The sequence below is a fragment of the Sturnira hondurensis genome, unplaced genomic scaffold (assembly GCF_014824575.4).
Source record: "Sturnira hondurensis isolate 20B ecotype Veracruz unplaced genomic scaffold, ASM1482457v3 Scaffold0021143, whole genome shotgun sequence".
Lineage (NCBI taxonomy): Eukaryota > Metazoa > Chordata > Mammalia > Chiroptera > Phyllostomidae > Sturnira > Sturnira hondurensis.
In genome coordinates this window covers 20,193,574-20,213,577 of record NW_028093774.1, presented here as the reverse complement: position 1 = coordinate 20,213,577, position 20,004 = coordinate 20,193,574, and the positions used below count along the sequence as shown (strand labels likewise).

The 20,004-nt window shown below is 51.9% G+C and overlaps 1 protein-coding gene across 4 annotated transcripts in view; it reads left to right on the top strand.

The window, feature by feature from the left end:
- The first annotated feature begins 1,763 nt into the window (after nucleotides 1-1,763).
- JDP2 (Jun dimerization protein 2) overlaps nucleotides 1,764-20,004 on the top strand; it is a 38,149-nt gene continuing 19,908 nt past the window's right edge. The window contains exons 1-2 of one of the 4 annotated variants that reach the window (XM_037031197.1): nucleotides 1,764-1,856; nucleotides 10,723-10,946. In XM_037031197.1, coding sequence (XP_036887092.1) covers nucleotides 10,746-10,946 — 201 coding nt within the window. In that variant the 5' untranslated portion in view covers nucleotides 1,764-1,856; nucleotides 10,723-10,745. Of the gene's footprint in view, nucleotides 1,857-2,106; nucleotides 2,265-2,429; nucleotides 2,619-7,085; nucleotides 7,179-10,722; nucleotides 10,947-20,004 lie in introns of those variants that run through there. The other 3 variants (XM_037031198.1, XM_037031200.1, XM_037031199.1) reach the window with 3 other exon arrangements.

Genomic DNA, 20,004 nt, shown 5'->3' with positions numbered 1-20,004 from the left:
TTCCAGAAGCAATAACTCTGTAGAGGGGCCTGGAGGGGGCAATGTGGTAGAAGGGAGGTCTTGAAGCTGTGTTTACATAGTGTTCTATATAAAGTTGAAAAAAAATCCACATCAAATAATGGAGGAGGCCTGATGGCTATTACAGGGAAAAGGAGGGGACTAGCGATCCACCAGTTACCCCTTGGTGCCACCCCTGGAGCATATTTAATTTGCAGGGGAAGCCAAGGCCTAGGAGGATTACCAGTGGCCCAGTCACATGCAAAGCAAGCCCTGGAGAGGACTTGTTCAAACCACACACACCAATTATTAGTCCCCACACAGATCAGTTCAGTTTTTTCAAAGGCCTAGACAGAGATGCATGAAGTAACACCCCTGGTCAGTGTTTTCTTCCATATAAATGTCCAGGCCTCAGTCCCAGGGGGGAAACTACATATGACGGTTTTGCAGCACCCAGTGTTGACCTTCCTGCTGCAGTAACGTTGCTCTAGCTGGTCTCTCTGATGCTGTGACTCATGCTCTTCCACAGAACAATCAAATTACTACTCATTTTGCGTGGTAGATTCTTTCAGGACCTTACTTTCTTTTCACTTACTAACTTCAGTGTTTTCAGGGAGAGATCTGACCGTGCAGGTTAAAACGGTCGGGCAACACAGTCAGGATGTGATCTGCCTTTCTCTGCATAAGACCAGCGCTCTTCTCCAGGAAGACTGCACTGCCTGGGGGAGATCAGCAGAATAAAACCTCACTGTACTCACACTGCAGAGCAGGCTCATCTGGCTTTGCTTATCTGCTCCCATCTGTCTCAGGTCTTGTTGTTTCTTTCACTCTGAGCATCTGCACTCCAAGAAGGCATGAACTTTTTCTTTCACTTCCTTTCTTCTTTGGGTGATGATGACCTGACATCACTCTGAGAAGGAGGCTGACAGTCGCTGAGTATAAACACTGTCACTGCTTTCTGGCTTAGGTAGAACGGTAGGGGGTTGGCTGAGCCCCTAGGAGTCTGAGGTGGGAGATGCCAACCACAGGGTGAGGGTCTCCGGTGCCACTTGCGCTTGAGGACTCCAGCCTTGATATGCTGGAGGGCACCATGGAACACACATTTCCTCTGGAGTCCTCTTTAACGTTTACCACTCTGGGAGGATGGAAAGTGGGAGTAGATGGAGCGCGCGAGAGAGCAGTAGAGGTGGCAATGGAAGTTGTCATGGGGAAGAAGGCTATTTGGGGTGGGCGGAGGTCTGGCTCTGCTCCGTCCAGGAGAGGGAAGGAGAAGCTTGAAGGAGTGGGACGGTAAGCCCAGGGGTCAAACAGCCACCAGAAAGAGAAACCGGTGAGCTCAGGCTGCAGCCCCAGAGGAGGGTAGGCGTCTTGTGTCTTGCGGTGAATCACCGATATGCCTTAATCTAATGCCCATCCTAGTCCATGGGAGCATAAAACCGGCTTGCGAGATCATTTCCTCACTGACTCAGTCGTGAAGTGTCCAAGAATGAAAATGTGCTGAAATCCTCTCTCTCAATCTGCAAAAAAGAGCTAAGAACTGAGGAAGATGGTTCAACGCTGGTTACGTTACGCTTCAAAGAGCTTTCGACCTGTCCCGCCGCCTCCTGCTCGTTTCTCTCTCTGTTTCCGAGCCGCGGCTTCTCTCTCGGGGTGGCCGCCGGGCGGCTGTGCGCGGGGGATGCTCTTACATAACCGCTCGCCGCGTCCTGCGCTCTCGCGCGCTCCTGAGCCGCGGGGTGGGAGAGCCGGGGATCGCGATGGGGCCCCGGCTGGTGCTGCGGGACCCGGACCGCCCCTGCCGGGAGAGGAGTGCCAGAAGCCGCAGAAGGAGGGCGCGAAAGGCGGAGGGGGAGGTGAAGGTCAGTGGGTGTGAAGCGCCAGATCCACACCCCCCTCCTCCCCTGTCCCCTCCTTCCCTTCCTCTCCGTCCCCCTCTGACGTCTGGAGCTGCTGGCAGCTCGGGCTGGTTCCGCATTCCCGACCCCTCCCCGCCGCCGAGGGGCCGCTATATAGCCGGGGCTGATGCAACCCGTCCCGCCGCCCGCCACAGCCTGCGGGAGGGACGCTCGGCGGCCGCGACGGGGGGCGCTGGCGGCGGCGGACGCTGCAGCGGCGGCGGGGCTGGCGCCGCGGCGGCTCCCGGGCCGGGACGGGCCTGGGCACCGGGCGGAGCGCGGCGGCCGGGCAGCAGCGGCGCTGAGTGGGCACGGCGCCTGCAGCCGGGCTCCGGCCCCCGGGGCACCGCCTCCGCCTGCGGCTTCTGCACGGTGGGTGCGTGCGCGCGTTGGGGGCCCCGGGGCCGGGCGGGGTGGGGCGCGCGGGCCGCGGGCACCTGGGACGACCGCCCCCGCGCGGGCGGAGCGCGCTGAGGCCCGGAACCCGCTGTCCTGCGGGGAGGCTCACGCAGTCCCGGGACCCCGAGCTGCCCCGGCGGGGGGCGCTGCGGCCCGGGCTGTTCCCGCGAAACGCCTGGGAGTAGGTGGCTTCTCTTTGGTTCCTGCCCTGGGACGCGAGGCTCCGTCCATAACCGGTGCAGCCAGGGCACTCCCTCCGTCTCCCTCCCGCGCTCTCCTCCCCCGTGCGTTTGCAGAGGTGCTCTACTGGAGCGGCGGGGAAGGCGGGTGAGTGGGAAGAAAACTGCCCGGGGAAGACAGGCCTTGGGGGTGCAGATGGAGGGTGAAAGGCCAGGGAGGTGCAGGGTGGCAGGGTGCTGGTGCTGGAGAGATGACAGCGACCTGCTGGCAAGTCCTGCCGCCCCTACCCCTCGCAGGGAGGAAGCAAGGCTCTCTGAGGACCTGGGAGAGGGCTTCTCTCAGGGCCATTGCCCTGGGGTTCTGGGCTGGGAGAGGACCTAGGGGTGGTCCCGGTCGTCTTTGCGTTCCCCTAGCTCCCAAGTCAGGTTACATAAGGAGGCATGCCGGCTCTTCTAGGTAACCAGCCCCTCCTCTCCTGACCTGCCAGTTTAGGACGCTGTCTTATGCCCCTCCCCTCAAAGGAGGCCTGGACCCCAGACCCTGGGAGGGGCCCGGAGATAGGGAGGTCTTGGCTCTTGTGCAGAGATGGATGGGCCTTACCCGCGGGTGAAAACAGAGAAGCTGGTGGAAGGGAAATTAACTGACCCTTTGGGTTAGCTCCACTTAGAAGGTTTGCCTGATCCTGGCTCAGTAGTGTGCGGCCCTCCCTACTGGCTTCCAGGACATCAGGCTGTGTCCTGACCACATGTACTCAGGGCAGATGAGCCGAGCCTGTCTCTGAAAAAAGGCTTGCAGACTGTGGGCATGTGTAGCCAGGTTTAAATCTTGGTGGCTCTCTTCAGGTTCTTAGTTTGAGGAGCACCAGAAATGGAAGCTTCAAACCACGATTGTGTTCCTGCTTGTTCTTTAAGTCCTTAGCTATGAATTGTGTTCACATATCAGCTCCCCTCATCCCCACCTGCACCCTCTCCCCCCACCTTCCTTCCCTGAAGGTTTCTAAAAACACCTCCCATTTGCTTTCATCTTTCCAGCAAATCGGGCTTCAGCTTTGATGGCTGCCTGATCTTCCTTTGCAGATTTCTAGGGGAGAGTTTAACCAGGTATCAGGTGTGAGCATAGCTCTGATTAACCCCAGGACCAGGAAAGAAAAGCAAGGTCTATTCTCTTGCCTCTGGCTGGGTAAGGTTTTACCTGGGTTAAAACAGGGAGGACAGATTTCTCAAAGGCCCTTCTGTTTCCCTTCTATTTGGCTTTGGTTCAGAGCTGCAGGCAGCTCCAGAATCTTCCTGAAGAGCTGGGTTCTATGAGATTTGAAAGGCTCCTGGAAGATAGGGGTGTGGGGGCCTCTGACTTTTCTCCCAGGTTGTTTGCAGCCACTTCCAAGGAGATGTGCTGATAAGTGGTAACGGTGTCCCCCGGGGAAGGATTTGGACCAGGACCTCCTCGCTCACACTCACTGCCTAGCTTTTGCGGCCTCCCGCCCCTGTCTCCCCCACCTGTTTGCAGGCTGTGTGGGCAGGCTTTCCAACCCTTGGCAGGGTGAGGAGGGCTCTGCTCTCCAGGCCTTCTTTGTCGTGGGGCTGCTGGTGTTGCAACGGGCTGTCTCTCACCAGTGTTTCTGTTTTCCAGCTCCGCTCTGGAGGAGAGGGGCCAGTGCAGCCTCTAGGTTGGCCTGCTCTGTATTCATTCAGCTCCAGCTCTACTTGAGCAATCAGAGCCAGGGCTGAGGGCAAGCAACATTCTTTTCTGCTTTTCTGCTGCAGGATGCAGTTTGCTTTTTTCCATGCGAATGAATTATATTTTGAAACCGAAATGGGAGGAAGAGAAAAATAGAGTGAGTGTGTATGAATATGTGTGTGTGCATACCTATATAGGCAGGGGGAGAGCAGCAGGCACATTATTTTTCCATTTTCCTTTAATTAAGGCTCTGTGGAGGTGTGTTTGAAAACAGAGGGTCTCCTATGCCTTTGAGGAGGGTGAGAACACTGTTTTGGCTGCGTCCCGGGCCATATGCAGCGTATGGTGGCCAATGAAACTGTGCCTGGCTCGTTCTGTTGCTTGTCTTGGCAGTCGGTTCCGTGGCTTGTGTTACCCGCTCTGGAACTTACGGGCTGCCAAGCTCCGTGTGCCTGTGTGTATGTGTGTGTGTTCACTCTTGTGCGTGTGTGTGGTTTGGCCTCTCGAAGCTCAGCAGAGACAAATGCCTCAGCGACCCAGGGTTGGAATTTCAGCCTGTGTTTCTTTACACTCATTGCTGGCTATGGGAGGCCCCGGCCAGAGCCCACCATTCTGGGGATTTTTTTTTCTGGTCTTTTTTTTTTTTCACCACAGCCCATGGGACTCCAGTTGTGGAGCTTCGTTTCCAAAGCTTTAGCTGGCCAATGGCATTTTTTCAAAAGGGCTAAAGGATTGATCATACACTCTGTGTGTGTCTGTGGAATGTTTCATGCTATGAACTCCTGACACCAAGGACCAGAGACGGAATAAAGAGGGAAGAAAGCACAGAGGCTTGTCAGTGGCAATGCCTTGCCAGCTTCATCTTGCTGCTGGGGATACGGGTTCCTGGCTGAAGTAACTTACTGCATATTTATTGAGCACCTACATCAGACAGGGGAGACAGTGCTCACAGCCTGGGCCTTGTTGAAAGCATTTCTCTGGTCTCCTGGGAAGAACCTTTTCTGGGGAGAGGTTCCAGTTTCTTCTGCCCAGGGATTGTGGATACCTGTGTGCCGTGGTGGTGGCTTCTCTTGACTGCTGCCACCCCCCTTTTTCATCTGAGCAAGATCTGAGGAGTGGCCCCCCTCTAAGCAGGGCAAGGATAGAATAGGCTGAAGGACACAGAAAGTGCCGGCCCTCTGCTTCCGGAGGCAAGAGTGGAAACCCAGGCAGCTGGTGGTGCCGGGGATCTAGGCAGCTGTGTTCAGGAATGCAGGGTGGAGGAGATCTTGGGGGAAACTGGGGCAAAGGGCAAGTGCTAGGCCTCGTTTCTGTACCTTCGTGCACAGCCCTGACCTGGCCCCTTTGTTTCTATTGGGCAGTAACTGCCTGGATGCAGGATGCCCCTTGGGGTTAAGAGCTGTAAAGTAGGAGAGCAGAGAATCCTGGGGGGGGAATCCTTTTTGTGGCTGTAGGAGGAGGAGACCAATGGTAGGTAGGAGTGGCACAGAGGTGACCTTGAGGGCTCCTGCAGCAGTGGTGTCCTCCAGGGAGGTGGGCCCTCATGGTCACACTGTCTTCATACTCCCTAGGGGCAGGTGCTGCTCCAGGTACTTTCCAAGTTGTCACTAACTTAATCCTCTCTGCAGACTTACAGGGCAAATAACACTATTATTCCCACTTTACACCTGAGGAAAGTGAGGCACAGAGAGGTTAGGGAACTTGCCCAAAGTCACACAGCTAGTAAGGAGGAGAACTAGTTTTCCCATTCAGATGATACGGCTCCAAAGCTCACACCCATAACCTGCCTCGCTCTCCTGCCTGTGGGGCTGGGACAGCCGTTGGAGAGGGGTTTTGCTCCTTGTCCTCATTCTTAGTCTGAGTGCTTTTCCACCATGTTGGCTCCTTGCCTTCTGATTCTCCTTGTCTTTTTGCAGCTAGTTGACCAACGTAATTTCAGATTCCAGGAGCGAGATCATCCCAGATAATTCCTTATCTCCAAGAACAAGTTTGCCGTTTAATTCTCCATGATTCTTGATAGTTAGCACTATGTTCTGTGATCACTGGTGTGGCACTTTTCTGCACTGAGCCCTTCCCACCATGCCCCCCCCCCCTCCTCCCCACCCACATTTTCCTCCTGGGAATCTTCCCAGGCCCCAGCTCTCAAGACCTCCCACCTGCTCTGGGTGATTCCCAGGTGCTGGCTGCCTGCTCTCTGCTTCCAACTCCACTAGTGCCCCTGGGGCCTAATCCCCTTGCTCCTTGACCTGTCCTCACTCACCTCCACTGTTTGGAACCTTGCAGCTTTAGGCTGCCTGCACTCACTTGCACACCCCTTCCTGGCTCCGGATGCCAGCCTGGGCCAGCTGTCTGCCCGGAGGGGAGCTAACCTTCTCAAAGAGGCCCAGGAATTGTAGAGCTTAAACTTTTGTTTCTGTAGACAGAAAGTTTGTGATGCAAATCCTCACTTTCTCTTAACCTGTCCTTTTTTTTTTTTTTTAATCTGTCTTTGCCATTCTAGGTGAAGATGCCAATGACTGGGCACTTTCTAATAAAAATAGCCCTTTACAAGTATGACCTAACAAAGCAGACTGTTATTTATATGTGGACACTCCCTTAAAATATGATATCTCATAGATTTACATATAGTAAGCAGACAAAAATAAGAGCGAAAAACTTAAATTCTACCTTTTAAAAAAATATTTTATTTATTTATTTTTAGAGAGGGGAAGGGAAGGAGAAAGAGTGGGAGAGAAACACCAATGTGTGGTTGCCTCTAAAGTGTCCCCTACTGGGGACCTGGCCTGCAACCCAGGCATGTGCCCTGACTGGGAATCGAACCAATTGACCCTTTGTTTCACAGGCCCGTGCTCAATCCACTGAGCTATACCACCCAGAGCCACCTTTTTAAAAAAAATTTCATCTAAAATGATGTTTTATGTTCATATTTCCCAATAGGGTCCATTTTCTGGACTTGAAATGTTTTCTGGCTTTTCTTCTGCTTGTACAAGACAGCACCCCAGCTGCGTGCCTGTGAGTCCTTGTCCCTGAGTGAGTCAGAACAGAGAGATACTGATATCGGATCACCAGGCTCTTTCCCCCTGGCTCCATCTGGTCCCTGTTTCTCTGGAGCTGGCTTTCAGGGACCTGCATCAGATTACTCGTAACCTTGGGCTCAACAACAGTTTAGGATCCACTGTGACCTCCTGACCCCTCTCTGTCTTCTTCATGCCTTGCTCATCAGTCACCTCTGGCTCTGTGCATACCCAGTGTTTCTTCATTGGCTAGTTTCCAGGTTATTCCTGGTCAGTATCCCAAATTGCCAAAGTCTTTTTGGATTCTAGGCCTGTCTTTGAGGCACAACCTTCATTCGCCAATTTTGGTCTTCTGCCAGTGTATAGCGCTTGCTCTTTATTTGTGCATCCTAGTTACTAATGGAGACGTGGAGGGTGTTTATCTTCTTTTCAGACCTCCTGGGCCCTGAAGAGAAAAAAAAAATAACAACTCTGGGTTCTTCCCCTAAAGCTTTTAGTGCCTAGTTCTTCTTTTCCTCCTAAATTGTTTCCGTATGGAACAACCAGTTTGGGAGATGATTTCACCTCTTGTCATCTTTCCTGTCTTCCTTGAAGTGGGTAAATTCCTCTTGGCTGTTATTGGTTCCCGGCCACTACCCCCTGCCCCTCCTCTTTTTATAGATCTCTAAATCACAGTGGATTGTCTTATTTTTCATATCACCAAAGTTGCCTTTCAGCCTTGGGTTGTCAGCCAGCTCTTTCCAGTTAATGAGGATACAGTTATGAAAGGCAGCCTCTCTGCACCCTCCCCCTTTCCCCGTCCCACCCCCAGAGCTGGTTAGGATGACTTCTCACTCGTGAACGTCAGCTGTTGTGGTTGTCTCCTAGGATTGGCATGTGTTAAGGACTTTGTGGTTTATATCGGAGCAGTTAGGGGCGCCCTTGGGAGGGAAGGAAAGAGGGGGATTTTTTTGCTTCTGCAGAGGAGAGCCTGGAGCCCCATCCCCTGAGTGAGGTCGTTGTTGGGTTGGGTTCACAGGGAATCCGGAATGGCAAGAATTTATGGGGCTGCTGCTCCCATGGACTAGTTACCCCTGTTGGAGGGGGTGGGTTCCACAGTAGCAGATATTTTGGGATCATTTGTTAGTGTCTCATTTATACCATCTGTATGAAAATAAACAGAAGCTGCAAGCGGAGCCTATCATTCCCGGAACAGAGTGGGGTCTGGCTTCTATCTCTCAGAGATGGCTTAGGCGGGGAAACACACAGAAGCGTTTTTCTTGGGGTCCGCTGTGGGGCGGGTCCGCTGTGGGGAGGGTCCGCTGTGGGGCGGGGCAGCTGGAGGCAGATCATGAGCATCTGAACTGCTAGAGGGAGGTCCCTACCCCACTCACTGAATTTTGCTGTGCCATGGATTTGTTATTATTTGTTTGTTCATTCATTTGTTTATCATTCAGTAAGTATTTCTTGATTACCATTTTTATGCCAGAAATGATGCTAGGCACAGAGGTCACATGGGGCAACAACCAGCTGCCCCCTGGAATCACCCCTCCACGTGCTAAGGGGCACGTGGTACATTTTGACACGTGGGAATGGATCCTTCCAGTTCAGGGAGGTTCTGGGGCGTCTGGCCAAGGAGGGGATGTTGGCCTATATTTTTGCTTTGCGCCCTACCTGGGGTGTGTGTTCAGCTAAAGCACCGGACACACAGCATTTTCCAGCCTCCTGTCTCCTGTCCCTTTTGACTTGCTCAGTGAAGCATCCTTTTGGGGGTCATTGACTTTTTGTAGCATCAGTTCAGGTCTAGAAGAGGGGGTTTTGTAGGGTTTTCTCTTCTTGTGAGAAGGAAATACAAGTTTCCTTTGTCAGTTTGGCTCAGGTGGCCTAAAGTTGGCCTCCTCTGCCTGCTGAGTGTCCATAGGGCTGGACCCAGGCATCCTTTTGCCACACAGAAAAGAGTCCTTATGCTGGCCTGTTTCTTGTTTTCCCCGGGGAGACGTGCAGCTCATCGTCATGCCCTAGAGCAGCCTCCTGGTGTGGCTCAGGTTTAGGGTGGGTCACAGCACATTGACCCACCACACCCGAGATGTCTCAGGGGCCATCTGTGTCTGGGCTCCCATCCAAGCTGCCATGGGGTTATTCAGGGAGCTTCCTAAAACCTGGATCTTAATGGGAGGCGAAGTAAAGGGTTCTCTGTGCAGGACAGCCATCCTCCCCTCTGGGCTGGCGTCTGAACGAACGTCTACCGTTAGAAAGCCATTCCTTCCACATTAACATTCCTTGGAACCCAGGGAGGGGGAAACAAACTAGGGCAGGATGAGAAAGCTCTGGTTCTAAAATCCAGGGACCAGGAGTCCAGCTCTTTCCCGCTCTGGCTTTGGAGTGTGACCTTGGACAAGTCATAGAACCTCTGTGAGCTTCAGGTTCCTCACGTGCAAAATGAGGATGTGGTGCTGATAAGCACAGGGCCTCCTGCTGCTCTGAGACTGTAACATAACGTGAGTGAGTCTCAGATCCTTTTCTGAGATGGCCCGGGGGTTCTGGGTGCTAAGGAGTGGGTAGAATGTACCTCCTCACTCACAGTGTTGTAGGTCAACAACCAGGTGGCTGGCTGGCTGGCTGGGTGGATGGATAGAGGAGCCCTGGAAGGGACCAGATAAATCTGGCTTTATTGGAAGACAAGCTTTGTACACTGTCATCTGTGCCTTGAAGTGACCATTTCTTACCCCTGAGCTCCTCCCAGTAAAGAGAAGGAAGAAATAAGAATTCTCCTGGAGTTGACCTAATTTATGTCTTTCATGTCCGAGTCTTTCTTCCCTAGTGAACCTTCTGGGCCTGGGACATCAGAATATGTGTTTGCCTGGAGAAAGAGGAGACCCTGGAGGACTGGTCTCGTACTGGTCTCCCCTGGGAAAGCACATGCTAGTTGATTCCATCTCCTTTGCCCCTGTCTCTTCAATCATAGATCCCAGAGGCACATGCTCACACACACGCTCACCTTTAACTTCGATTTGCTTCATTTCATATGCAGGGTGTCTTAACAAGAATGCAGAACGGGATGTGTGATTTGAGGGGAGGCACCGTGCCAGACCAAAAATAGCTCTCTCTTAAACAGGTGCAAAGGTGCTTGAGATTCCATCGTTATAATCCATTCTCTTGGGAGGCAGTACGTTGCAGTTTAAATCCCAGCTCTTCCAGTTTTAACTGTGTACAGTCTTTGAGCAAGTTATCTTTCTAAGCCTCAGCTTCTTCCTCTGTGTCACGGGCACTGACCCAGTCTTACGGGGCTAATGGGAGGATTAGGCAATGCCGAGCTCATGGCAAATGCTGAATTGATGAGCCGATGGTTGGATTAAACCTTACCTGCAATGCCAAGGATAACCTTGAAATGAATTAGTGGATTAAGTTTCCCTCTATAACAAAATGGACTTAAGGGCAGAAAGAACCACTGGGTTGGGAAGGGGTTCAGGGGGACATTAGTGAAAGAAGGAAGGAGGTCCTGGCAAGATTTGGGGCTTAAGCCCTTGTGGCACCTCCTGTGGCTGACAGCATGTGTCCTGCTCTCCTCCCGCCCCCTCCAGGCTGCACTGCCGCTCCTCCTGCTATGATGCCTGGGCAGATCCCAGACCCTTCCGTGACTGCGGGCTCTCTGCCCGGGCTCGGCCCCCTGACCGGACTCCCCAGCTCGGCCCTGACTGCAGAGGAGCTGAAATACGCCAACATCCGCAGCATCGGGCCCATGATCGCCCCCTTGCACTTCCTGGAGGTGAAACTGGGCAAGAGGCCTCAGCCCGTGAAGAGTGAGGTGAGTGAGCCTTGTTTTCCCAGGCAGAGTCCCAGGGAAGGACGCCTGGGTTAGAGACACAGGTCTAGCCCTACTCCTGCCCCCCCCCCACCAGGCGACCTAAGTGTTGCTGTTCAACATGGGCTCTGAGGACCAGGAGCATCCACGTCTCCCTGTGGCTCGTTAAAAATGCAGAGTCCCAGGCTCCACTCTAGACCTTCTGAAACAGAATCTGCACCTTAGTAAGTTCCCCTGGGGAATTCAGGGACACGTTAAAGTTTGAGGAGTCCTGGGCCAGGGCAGGATGCTGAACGTGTCTCTGGTTCTTTGAGGGGCAAGGGAAGAGTGATTAATAACAGTAACGAATAACAATATAGGGACAGTCTCTCTGGCGTGTTGGGAGAATGGGGAGAGATAATGGAACTGTGCCCACGCTCTGAAAAATATACAAGAGAATACCAATATTGGGTTATCTTCAAAAATTATCATTAGTCGTGTCTCTACTGCGCCCCCGGTGTTCTAACAGCCTTGGTCCCCGGCTACAGCCAGACATGGGAATGGGGAGGAAAGATGGTGTGGCCTTCTTCCCAGGGAGCTGCCAGAGCTGGGCACGGCCTCAGCTGCATGTAATGGTCTGCTGTAGGTGCTTACTGGGCACCCACACGGGGAGCATTCCCCCCACAGGCCCTTTGCAGCTGTAGCTCTCTCAAGGCTCACTTGCTTCAGAGCAGATTTTCCCTGGGGACTAGTGAGAAGCAGAAGTGCCCAGCACAGCAAGGGTGCACATCAGTGCCTGGAATGCCCCCTGCCACTTCCCAGGGCTGGTGATTCATCCAAAGGCCTGAGGTCCCTGGCAGGGCCATTTCTTCAGAGGCCTGACAGGACAGCTGCCCACCTGGAAGGGAGAAGGAGCCAGTGGTGGAAGGTGGAGAGGTGGCTGGGGGCAGAGATGGGGGATGGGACGTGGGAAACAGCTGAGTGTCAGGCTCAAATGAGAAGGAGCCTCCACGGGCAAACGTGCTCCCGGAAGCGGGCTCATGCTTGAGGATGAGCTTGGAGGCTGGACATTCCGAAGAGAGGGGCTCCTGAGTGGAGCATGGTGTCTGGTCCTGGCAGTGGGGAGTTGAGCATAGGACACAGCTACTGCTTGGTGCCCCTCTCCCCAGGGTACCCCAAAAACTGCAAAGAAGGGCCTCTGGGGGCTTGGCCAAGGGTGGCAAACTGGCCACTTGCATCCTGGATCTGGCTCTCAGATGTGTTTTGTTTGGCCTGCACGGTATTTTAAAAGAAACTTAACCCAACACTTCACTTACGAAGTTGGATTTTAATCTTCAATTAAAAAATCAGAAGACCTGGTTATACCATGCCCTGTCCTGGCATGGCATCAGCCACAGGGAGGCAGAGATGCCCCCCGCTGCTTTCCTCTTCCCAGTTTGCCACAGGCTCCCATGCCTCTCTATTACTTAATTTTTTTTTTTACACTTGGTTTGTCTTCTGTTACCACCAGCTGCCTTCACGTACCTTAACTGCTTGACCCCTGTTGTAGACATTTATACTTCAGTCACCTGGGTTCGATGCATTGTAGATGCCCACTAAAGACTGTTGATTTCGAGATGAGCGTTGATGGTAATTACGTTCTTGTGAATCGACTGTAGATCAACGTGCCGTCGATAGCACTTCCTGGCTTACTTAGAATCCTGTTCTCCTTTTGCAGGGCCCTTGCCTTGGGTCCTTTGCTGTTCACCTTCCCAGGTCCGTAACTTGAAAGCACCCATTTCTGGGTCATTCCGCAGTCTAATCGCCACTTAAAATCAGTGTCCCTGGGCTGTCCCTGGGCTGCTGAGGCTGCAGCATTGATGAAAAGCCTTATGCAGGGGCTGGGCCACTAAAGATTTGCCTGCAAGGTGCAATTGCCACCTCTTCCTTCTGCAAAAGGTGCTGGAGGAGCCTTCTTTTCTTGGGGCAGGGGAGGTTTTTATTTGGGTTGGGTATTTTTACATTTCACAGCCTTCCCCGACTTGGTGGCATATGCCCCGTACCTGACAGTGACGCGCTCTCTTCACAGGCGCCCACAAACACCATCCAGGCCGTGAAAATAACCAGCTGTTGTTAGGGCAGATTTGCATGTCCTCTCCCTCCTGTCAGGCTGCAGCATGGCAGGGGCGCGAAGTAGCTTGTGCGGGTGTGAAGTAAGGTCAGCCCTGCACTGGGAACTGACCTCCAAATGCTTCCTAGGTCAGACTCAAGGTGAGTGGGTGGGTGGGGCTTGAGGAGTCCATTCTTAAGAGCAATTGAAGCAGGTGAGGAGAGAAGCTTGTTCCTGTAGAATCCTATGTCCCAAAGATGTATTTGCAGATAGGAAACTGCCTTTGGTGGACTTTCACATAGGCATCTTAGATTAGTAAAGGTTTCTTGAATTATAAAAGACACTAGCTCACAGTATTAAGCATTGAATATGTACCAGGCCCTGTGCTAAGTGTTTAACATGCATGAACTTGTGTATTCCTTACCTGATTCTGGCAACTGGCTTTGTCCCATGTTAGAGAAAAGGACTGTGAGGTCCAGGGAGGAGGTGGTTAAGTCACCCAGCCTCCCAGCTCTGCGAAGTGCCGAGACTGGGCTCCGGGGCAATGGCAAGGCGGCTGCTGAAATAGCCATGTCTCAGCTGCACTGGGCCAGGCACCAGGCTCGGAGCTGTGAAATATCTCCCTGGACTTGCACAAGACCCCTTGGAAGGAATCATTGTTCCTATCGTTAGTGTTATACCCACGTGATGGATGAGGGTAACAAGGCTTGGAGAGGACCGAGGTCATGCAGCTGGGAAGCTCACTTTAGAGCCAAAGCTTTAACCTTACGCTGTGGCTGCCTCCCTAGCAGGCTGAGGAAGGGGGTGGGGTGGAACGAACCGGCCCCAGAACACTGGATCATTCTGATGACAGGGCCCGATTAGCGCTGAGCCCGGCAGTTCTGTGGCCGCATTGTCTCCGAAGGCCTGGAGAGAGTGGGCTGAGCCGCTGGGCAGGCAGCTCTGTCTGCGCAGGCTCGTGGATTGTCCACCTGGCGGAGGCCAGCAGTCTTTTGGGCCAGGTGCAAATGCATGAAGCAGTTTGGTAGAAGAAAACTGGAAGCATTAAGTTGAACAATAGGTTTTGTAAATGATAAAGTGCTTTGTGCTGATGCTATTATTACATGGTTGACATGTAATGCTAAACTGTTTTGGTGCCAACCGCTTGCTGGCGGTCCCTTTGTCCGACAGATACTTGCTGAGCACCCACCTACTATGTGCCAGGTGCTGGGAGCTGAGCCATAAACAAAGTAGACAAGCTCCCCCTTGCCCTTTTTCTTGGAAATGTATGTTGTAGTGGGGGCATCCAGAAATAAAAATAAGCAAATTACTATACAATAGAAAAGGTCGGGTAGTAGTATCCTGAAGGAAAACTAGGCAGACCAAGTGCATGCTGAGTGGCCACACTGCTGATCTTGATGGTTGCCTAGGACCTGGGGATTTCATATTCTGGGTTGTGGGGTTTTTAGAACCCAGGCTCTAGGGTGCATGAATGTCTCACTGGAGATGGACAGCAATTTGAACATTTCACCTAAAATGTCACAAGCTGTGCTTGAGTGTGATATTGGTATGATACAGAATGACCTGCTTATAATTTTGCAATAAAAAATTTTGTAATGAGAAAGGGGCATTATTTGTGCCGGACCTTGTGTATCATCTGTACACTGTACTGTGTGTTCACCACCTCAAGTCAAGTCTCCTTCCATCACTGCTTACCCCTCTTATCACCCCGACCTGTCACCCCGACCCGCTTTTCCTCTTCTTTCTTCCCTTTTTGTTCTTCTTTCCTTTCCAGTGTTCCACTCTGGCTTTCTCCAGAGCCGTCCCTCCTACACTTTTATTCTGCAGCCCATTCCAGCTGGCCTCCTCAAACAACCAGCCCCTACTGGCCTAAAAATTTTGGTCCTTCCTGGGTCATCTATGAGTGAGCTGCTGTGGCTGCAGGGGCCACACCCCGCTTCTGGGCCTGGAATGCATTTTCGGTGTGGCTTCGGGGTGTGGGGCGGGGGGTGGGGGGAGGCCAGAAGCCCCACCCTTGCGCACATATATACAAACCAAGCGCTTACCTAACCACCTGCTAGATGGGACCCCTCACCCTCTGTGCCACTGCAGGGCTCTAGAGGGGACTCAAGCTCAAGGGCGATTGGACTGGGTGACCTCTTAGGAAAGAGGCTGTAAACTATCATTCCATGAGCAGGAGTCAGCCTACAGATGAATCTCATTTGGCCCTCACACTGTGGTTTTTTTTTCCTTTCCTTTCTTTTTTTTTAATTGAATGAGTTGCTATATTTAAAAGCCAGGAAATGTGAACTTTCTGGCTTCTTTTTAAAAACCAGACTATCAGGCCACTCTAGGTCCACACCCTTATGTACAATGAAAGCTACAGCTGAGTAGCAGATGCTCGCAGTATTAGCATGTGGCCTTGATTTTACCACAGGCCCCACTACTCCCTGTTGCCTTATAAACCCAGCCCACTTCACCCTATCTGTGTTACCAGCTTGCTTTTGGGTTTGGGTCCTGCATTTAGGTTTCAAGGACAGGGACTAGATCGTACTTTCTTTTTACTCCCGGCAGACTGTGTGCGGTACCTCACATAAACTGAATGTTCAATATGCGCTTGTTTTTTTTTAAATTTTATTTATTTATCTTTAGAGGGGAAGGGAAGGAGAGAGGGAGAGAAATATCAATGTATGGTTGCCTCTCATATGTCCCCTGCTGGGAACTGGCCTGCAACCCAGGCACGTGCCCTGACTGGGAATCGAACCTCGATCCTTTGGTTCGCCGGCCCGCACTCAATCCACTGAGCTACACCAGCCAGGCGTGCTTGTTGTTTTAAATGTTCATTAGCCACGTCAACCTGGCAGGTCACTTAAACGCGCTCTACTTTGATTTCTGTCCGTCTCAATTCTTACCTCTAAGCACTGTCCATTTGTTTTTCTGTTTCTGAACTTCAGTGACTTCAGGCAGAAAAAAAGAGCACAATGAGAACCAAGCCAACCATCTCCGAACTTGGCTGATCATCAAATAGCTTAGAAACATAAATACAGATTTTCAACCCCCACCCCACCCCCTCCCTGGGCCCACGGACTCAGACTCTCTGAAGGCAGAGTCCAGGGAATCGGTGTGTTGTTTAGGATCAGGGATGACTTTGCTTATCACACATCTCCTGGGCTCTTCTGCTCCGTGTCAGGGAGCATCCCACAGGCTTTACCTTGAGGAATCAGTGTGCGCATTCCGTCGCAGACCACCTTTCCAGCATGCATTCCCCCTGGTGACCGGCTGGACCCAGTTTCTCGGCATCTTCAGAGCAGGAGACTTAGCTGTTTGTGGATTTCACGCTGGTCATTTTCCACCTTCCCCAGGGACCCCAAAGGACATTTAGAAAATTTCTACCTTGGCATGAAATGTGAATTTGGTGGAACCTGTAGGGTTTTCTCGGAAGGTGTGCTTGCCCTCAGCCACAGGTGGTTTCCCAGAGTTGGCTCACGAGAAAGACCAAATGTTCACTGAGTTTAGCCTGAGCACAAAAAGTTGCCCCCCACCAGCTCATGTGTTGGGTAAATGTTGGTGTAAGCACGCTTGTGTTTTTAGTGACTTAAAACATAAAGGCAGTCCACTGACATTTTTTAGCAGGCCTTGCATAATTGGTTTTTAATTTGTGGCTCTTCGGCACAGCATTGGCCTTCTTCCCCCTGACTCAGACGCTTTTTCTGTCTCGTACTCGTTTGGCAGAGAGGTCCAATCTGGCCCTCTCTTGGAACAGATTCTCCTGACTCGTCTTTGAAATCCTGAATTTCCATTTTAATTCCGTTAGCACATTTGAAAAAGCTGTTAGCTCTCTCTTCCCTTTAATAGTTTAATTTGAGGGAAAATGAGCGGCAGCTAAAAGCAGCTTTGACTGCGTTTGACGTCGCCCCCTGTGGTTTCGAGTCGGATCTGATGCTGCAGCCTGAGCGTTCACCGGGCTCCTGAAGCTCCTTTGACATCAGAGGTAGGTCACGCCTGCTGTCGTCCTAGTAAGGGTCCCTTGCAGGGGTGATGGTGGGGATGTGGCTGGACACGTATGTTCTTAGCAGAAATCAGGTACCTCTGAAAAGTTCAGGGAGCCCTAGGCTGCCTTCTTAGATTCTCTGTTTTAATGTGGGGATGACATTAGTACCTACCTGGCAGTGTTGCCGTGGTGATTAAATGAACTCACGCAGGGTAAGGATTTTGCATAGCGCCTACTACTTAACCAAGACACATGAGAAGTGGAAGATGTGGTTATGCTTTACTTTTCGAATGTGCCCATTATGCAAATTAGTTTTATAATTTATTCAAAAGTTGCTCCTTGGGCTTTCATTTCCTTGAGGATGTTTGCCCTTGGAGGTGGTATGTGGCCGCAGTGCACAGAGGTGCCCACGTGACCCTGGAGCAGGACCCCATCCTGGCTTCCTAACTAGAGGGGCAGTTTCTGGGGCCTGGGAGGAGCTCTGGGTTTGGCTCAAGCTTCTGGGGTCAAAGTCTGGCTCCCTGCGTGCAATTGGCCAAGTCCGCTGGTCTTTTCTGAGCGTCAGTTTTTTCATCTATGAGAGGAGGAAGCTAAAACCCACAGTTTTGTCGTGAAGGTCGAGCGAGGCACAGAGTGTAGAGATGACCTTGACTGCAGTGCAACCCCCTATAAATCACATTACTGAGGCTGAAGTCCATTATTTGCAGGGAACGGCTGTGCGAACTCTGGCGGCACTGGCCTCCCCAGTGTGCTGTGCCTGCCACCTGGGTCCCCGGAGAGCGAGCAGACCCTCCCGATTCTGGTTGGTGATGCGGCGTAGATGCAGCCCGAGCTGCAGTTTCCATCTCGAGATGCAAATGGAAAGGCCCTTCCAACCTCTGGTTTCCCCTGAGCTGCCTCATGTGACCCCTTATCTTGTTTCCTCTGATGTTAAGGTCATCGCTGGATTTCCATGACCCATCGGGTTTCTTTAGCAGCCCTACCAAGTGGCCTTTCCTGTCAGTGCTGGTCATCTCACTTTGGTGTCCCCAGATCCACGGTCAGCGTGGACTCAGAGTTGGGAAACAGCCCTCTCACAGGTGACCTCCTCTGGCCGAACAACTCTGGGGTCAGCCAAGCCTCCTTCCCTCTTCTGTAACCCAAAGACACAAGATAACTTGGCTTGAGGACAGAGCTCAGTGACTAGGAGAACGTTTGGGCGGATTTGGGCAGGCCGTGGAGGTGCTGGACATGACGTTACAGGCCTCCTTTGGCTTTGGTGACCCCTTGAGGGGACTCACCCTGCCCTGTGCTGGGACTCATGGGCTGTGCTTTGTTCTGAGGCTGCATTGTCCCTTTAACCAAAAATAGTGCACGTGCAGGTTCTTGGGGAGCAGCTCCCCTGACTCGGTCCCTGTGGTGCTCCGTGCCCCCCCACCCCGCCCCCCGCCGCCTCCTCTCCCAGCCACCCCCAGTAACAGACCTGGGCTCTTCCGAGGCCCCACAGGATGGCTACATTGGGACGGTTCAGCTCTGGAGAGGTTACTGGACACTTGAGCTTCAGTTTCCTTTGTTGAAAAACTGGGAGGGGACAGAGATAGACCACGTGTATGAAAATTAACTCCACCTGGATCAGAGACTGAATGTGAGAACTAAAACTGCATAACCCTTAGAAGAAAATAGCAATAAGTCTTTGTGACTTTGGATTCGATAGGACACCAAAAACACAAGCCACAAAATAAAAAATAGGTAACTGGACATCATCAAAACTAAAAACTTTGTGCTTTAAAGGACGCAAAGTAAGCAGACAGCCCGCAGAATGAGAAAACATGTCTGCAAATTACAGATCTGAGAAGGAAATTATATCTAGAAAATGTAAAGAATTATTACAACTCAATAACAAAAAAAAGCAAATAGCCCAGCTTAAAAATGGGCAAAGTATGTGAGTGTATGTTTCTCTCAAGAAGTTATGTGGATGGGTAACAAGCACAAGAGGAGACACTGATCAGCCGCAGTAGCCACCAAAGATGTGTGATCCCAAACCACACTGAGACACCACTTCACACCCACTCGGGGGGGCTGTCATAAAAAAAGGCAGGGAATCACAAGTGTCGATGGGGCTGGGTTGATGGGGCTGGGGAGAAGTGGTAACCTCATGAACTGCGGGCAGGGAGGTAGACTGTCCCGACCGCTTTGGGAAACAGCCTGGCAGCCCCTCAGAAGGCTAAACGGAGACCCACATCACAGGACAGCAGTTTCCCGGCGAGTGTGCAGCCCATGGAAAGGAGAACGTGCTCACACGGAAACCCGTACAGGAATGTTCACAGCTGTATTATTCATAATATCGCACGAGGGGAGACCACCCAAATGGCCATCTGACGATGAATGGAGAGGTGATATATGATGTCCATACACTGGAATATTATTTGGCTGTAAAAAGGAGCAAAGCGCTGACCCACACTACAACATGCACTGACCCATGCTACAACATGCACATACCTCGAGAACATGACGTTAAGTGAAAGAAGCTGGTCACAAAGGACCACCTGTTGCAGGACTTCATTGAGGTGAAAGGCCCAGAATAGGCAAATGCACGGAGATAGAGAAGAAAACCAGGTCCCTGGTGCTGAGGGCTGGGGCGGTGGGAGAAGTTGCGGGGTGGCGATAGCTAAGGAGAGTGGGGTATCTTTTGGAGGTGGCAAATATGTTCTGATAATGACTGTGGTAATACAACTTTTTGAATATACTAAAAGCTGTTGAATTGTATACTCGAAGTGGGTGGATTGTACGGTATGTGGTATCTCAATAAAGCTACTTTAAAAAACAGGGAAGAATGACACCTCCCTCTCAGAGGGGCAGTTGAAAGGGATGATGCACGTACATCGCCCAGCACCTCTCTGTGCTCCAGAATCGGTGGCTGAAACTATTAAAGCCCCCTTTCCTGCCAACAGCGCTGCAGAGGTCAGGATCTGGTCGGGGCATTTTCTCTCTTTTCTATTGCTAGCGGCCATCCAGCAGCAGTGAGAACTCTTTGGCAGCATGTT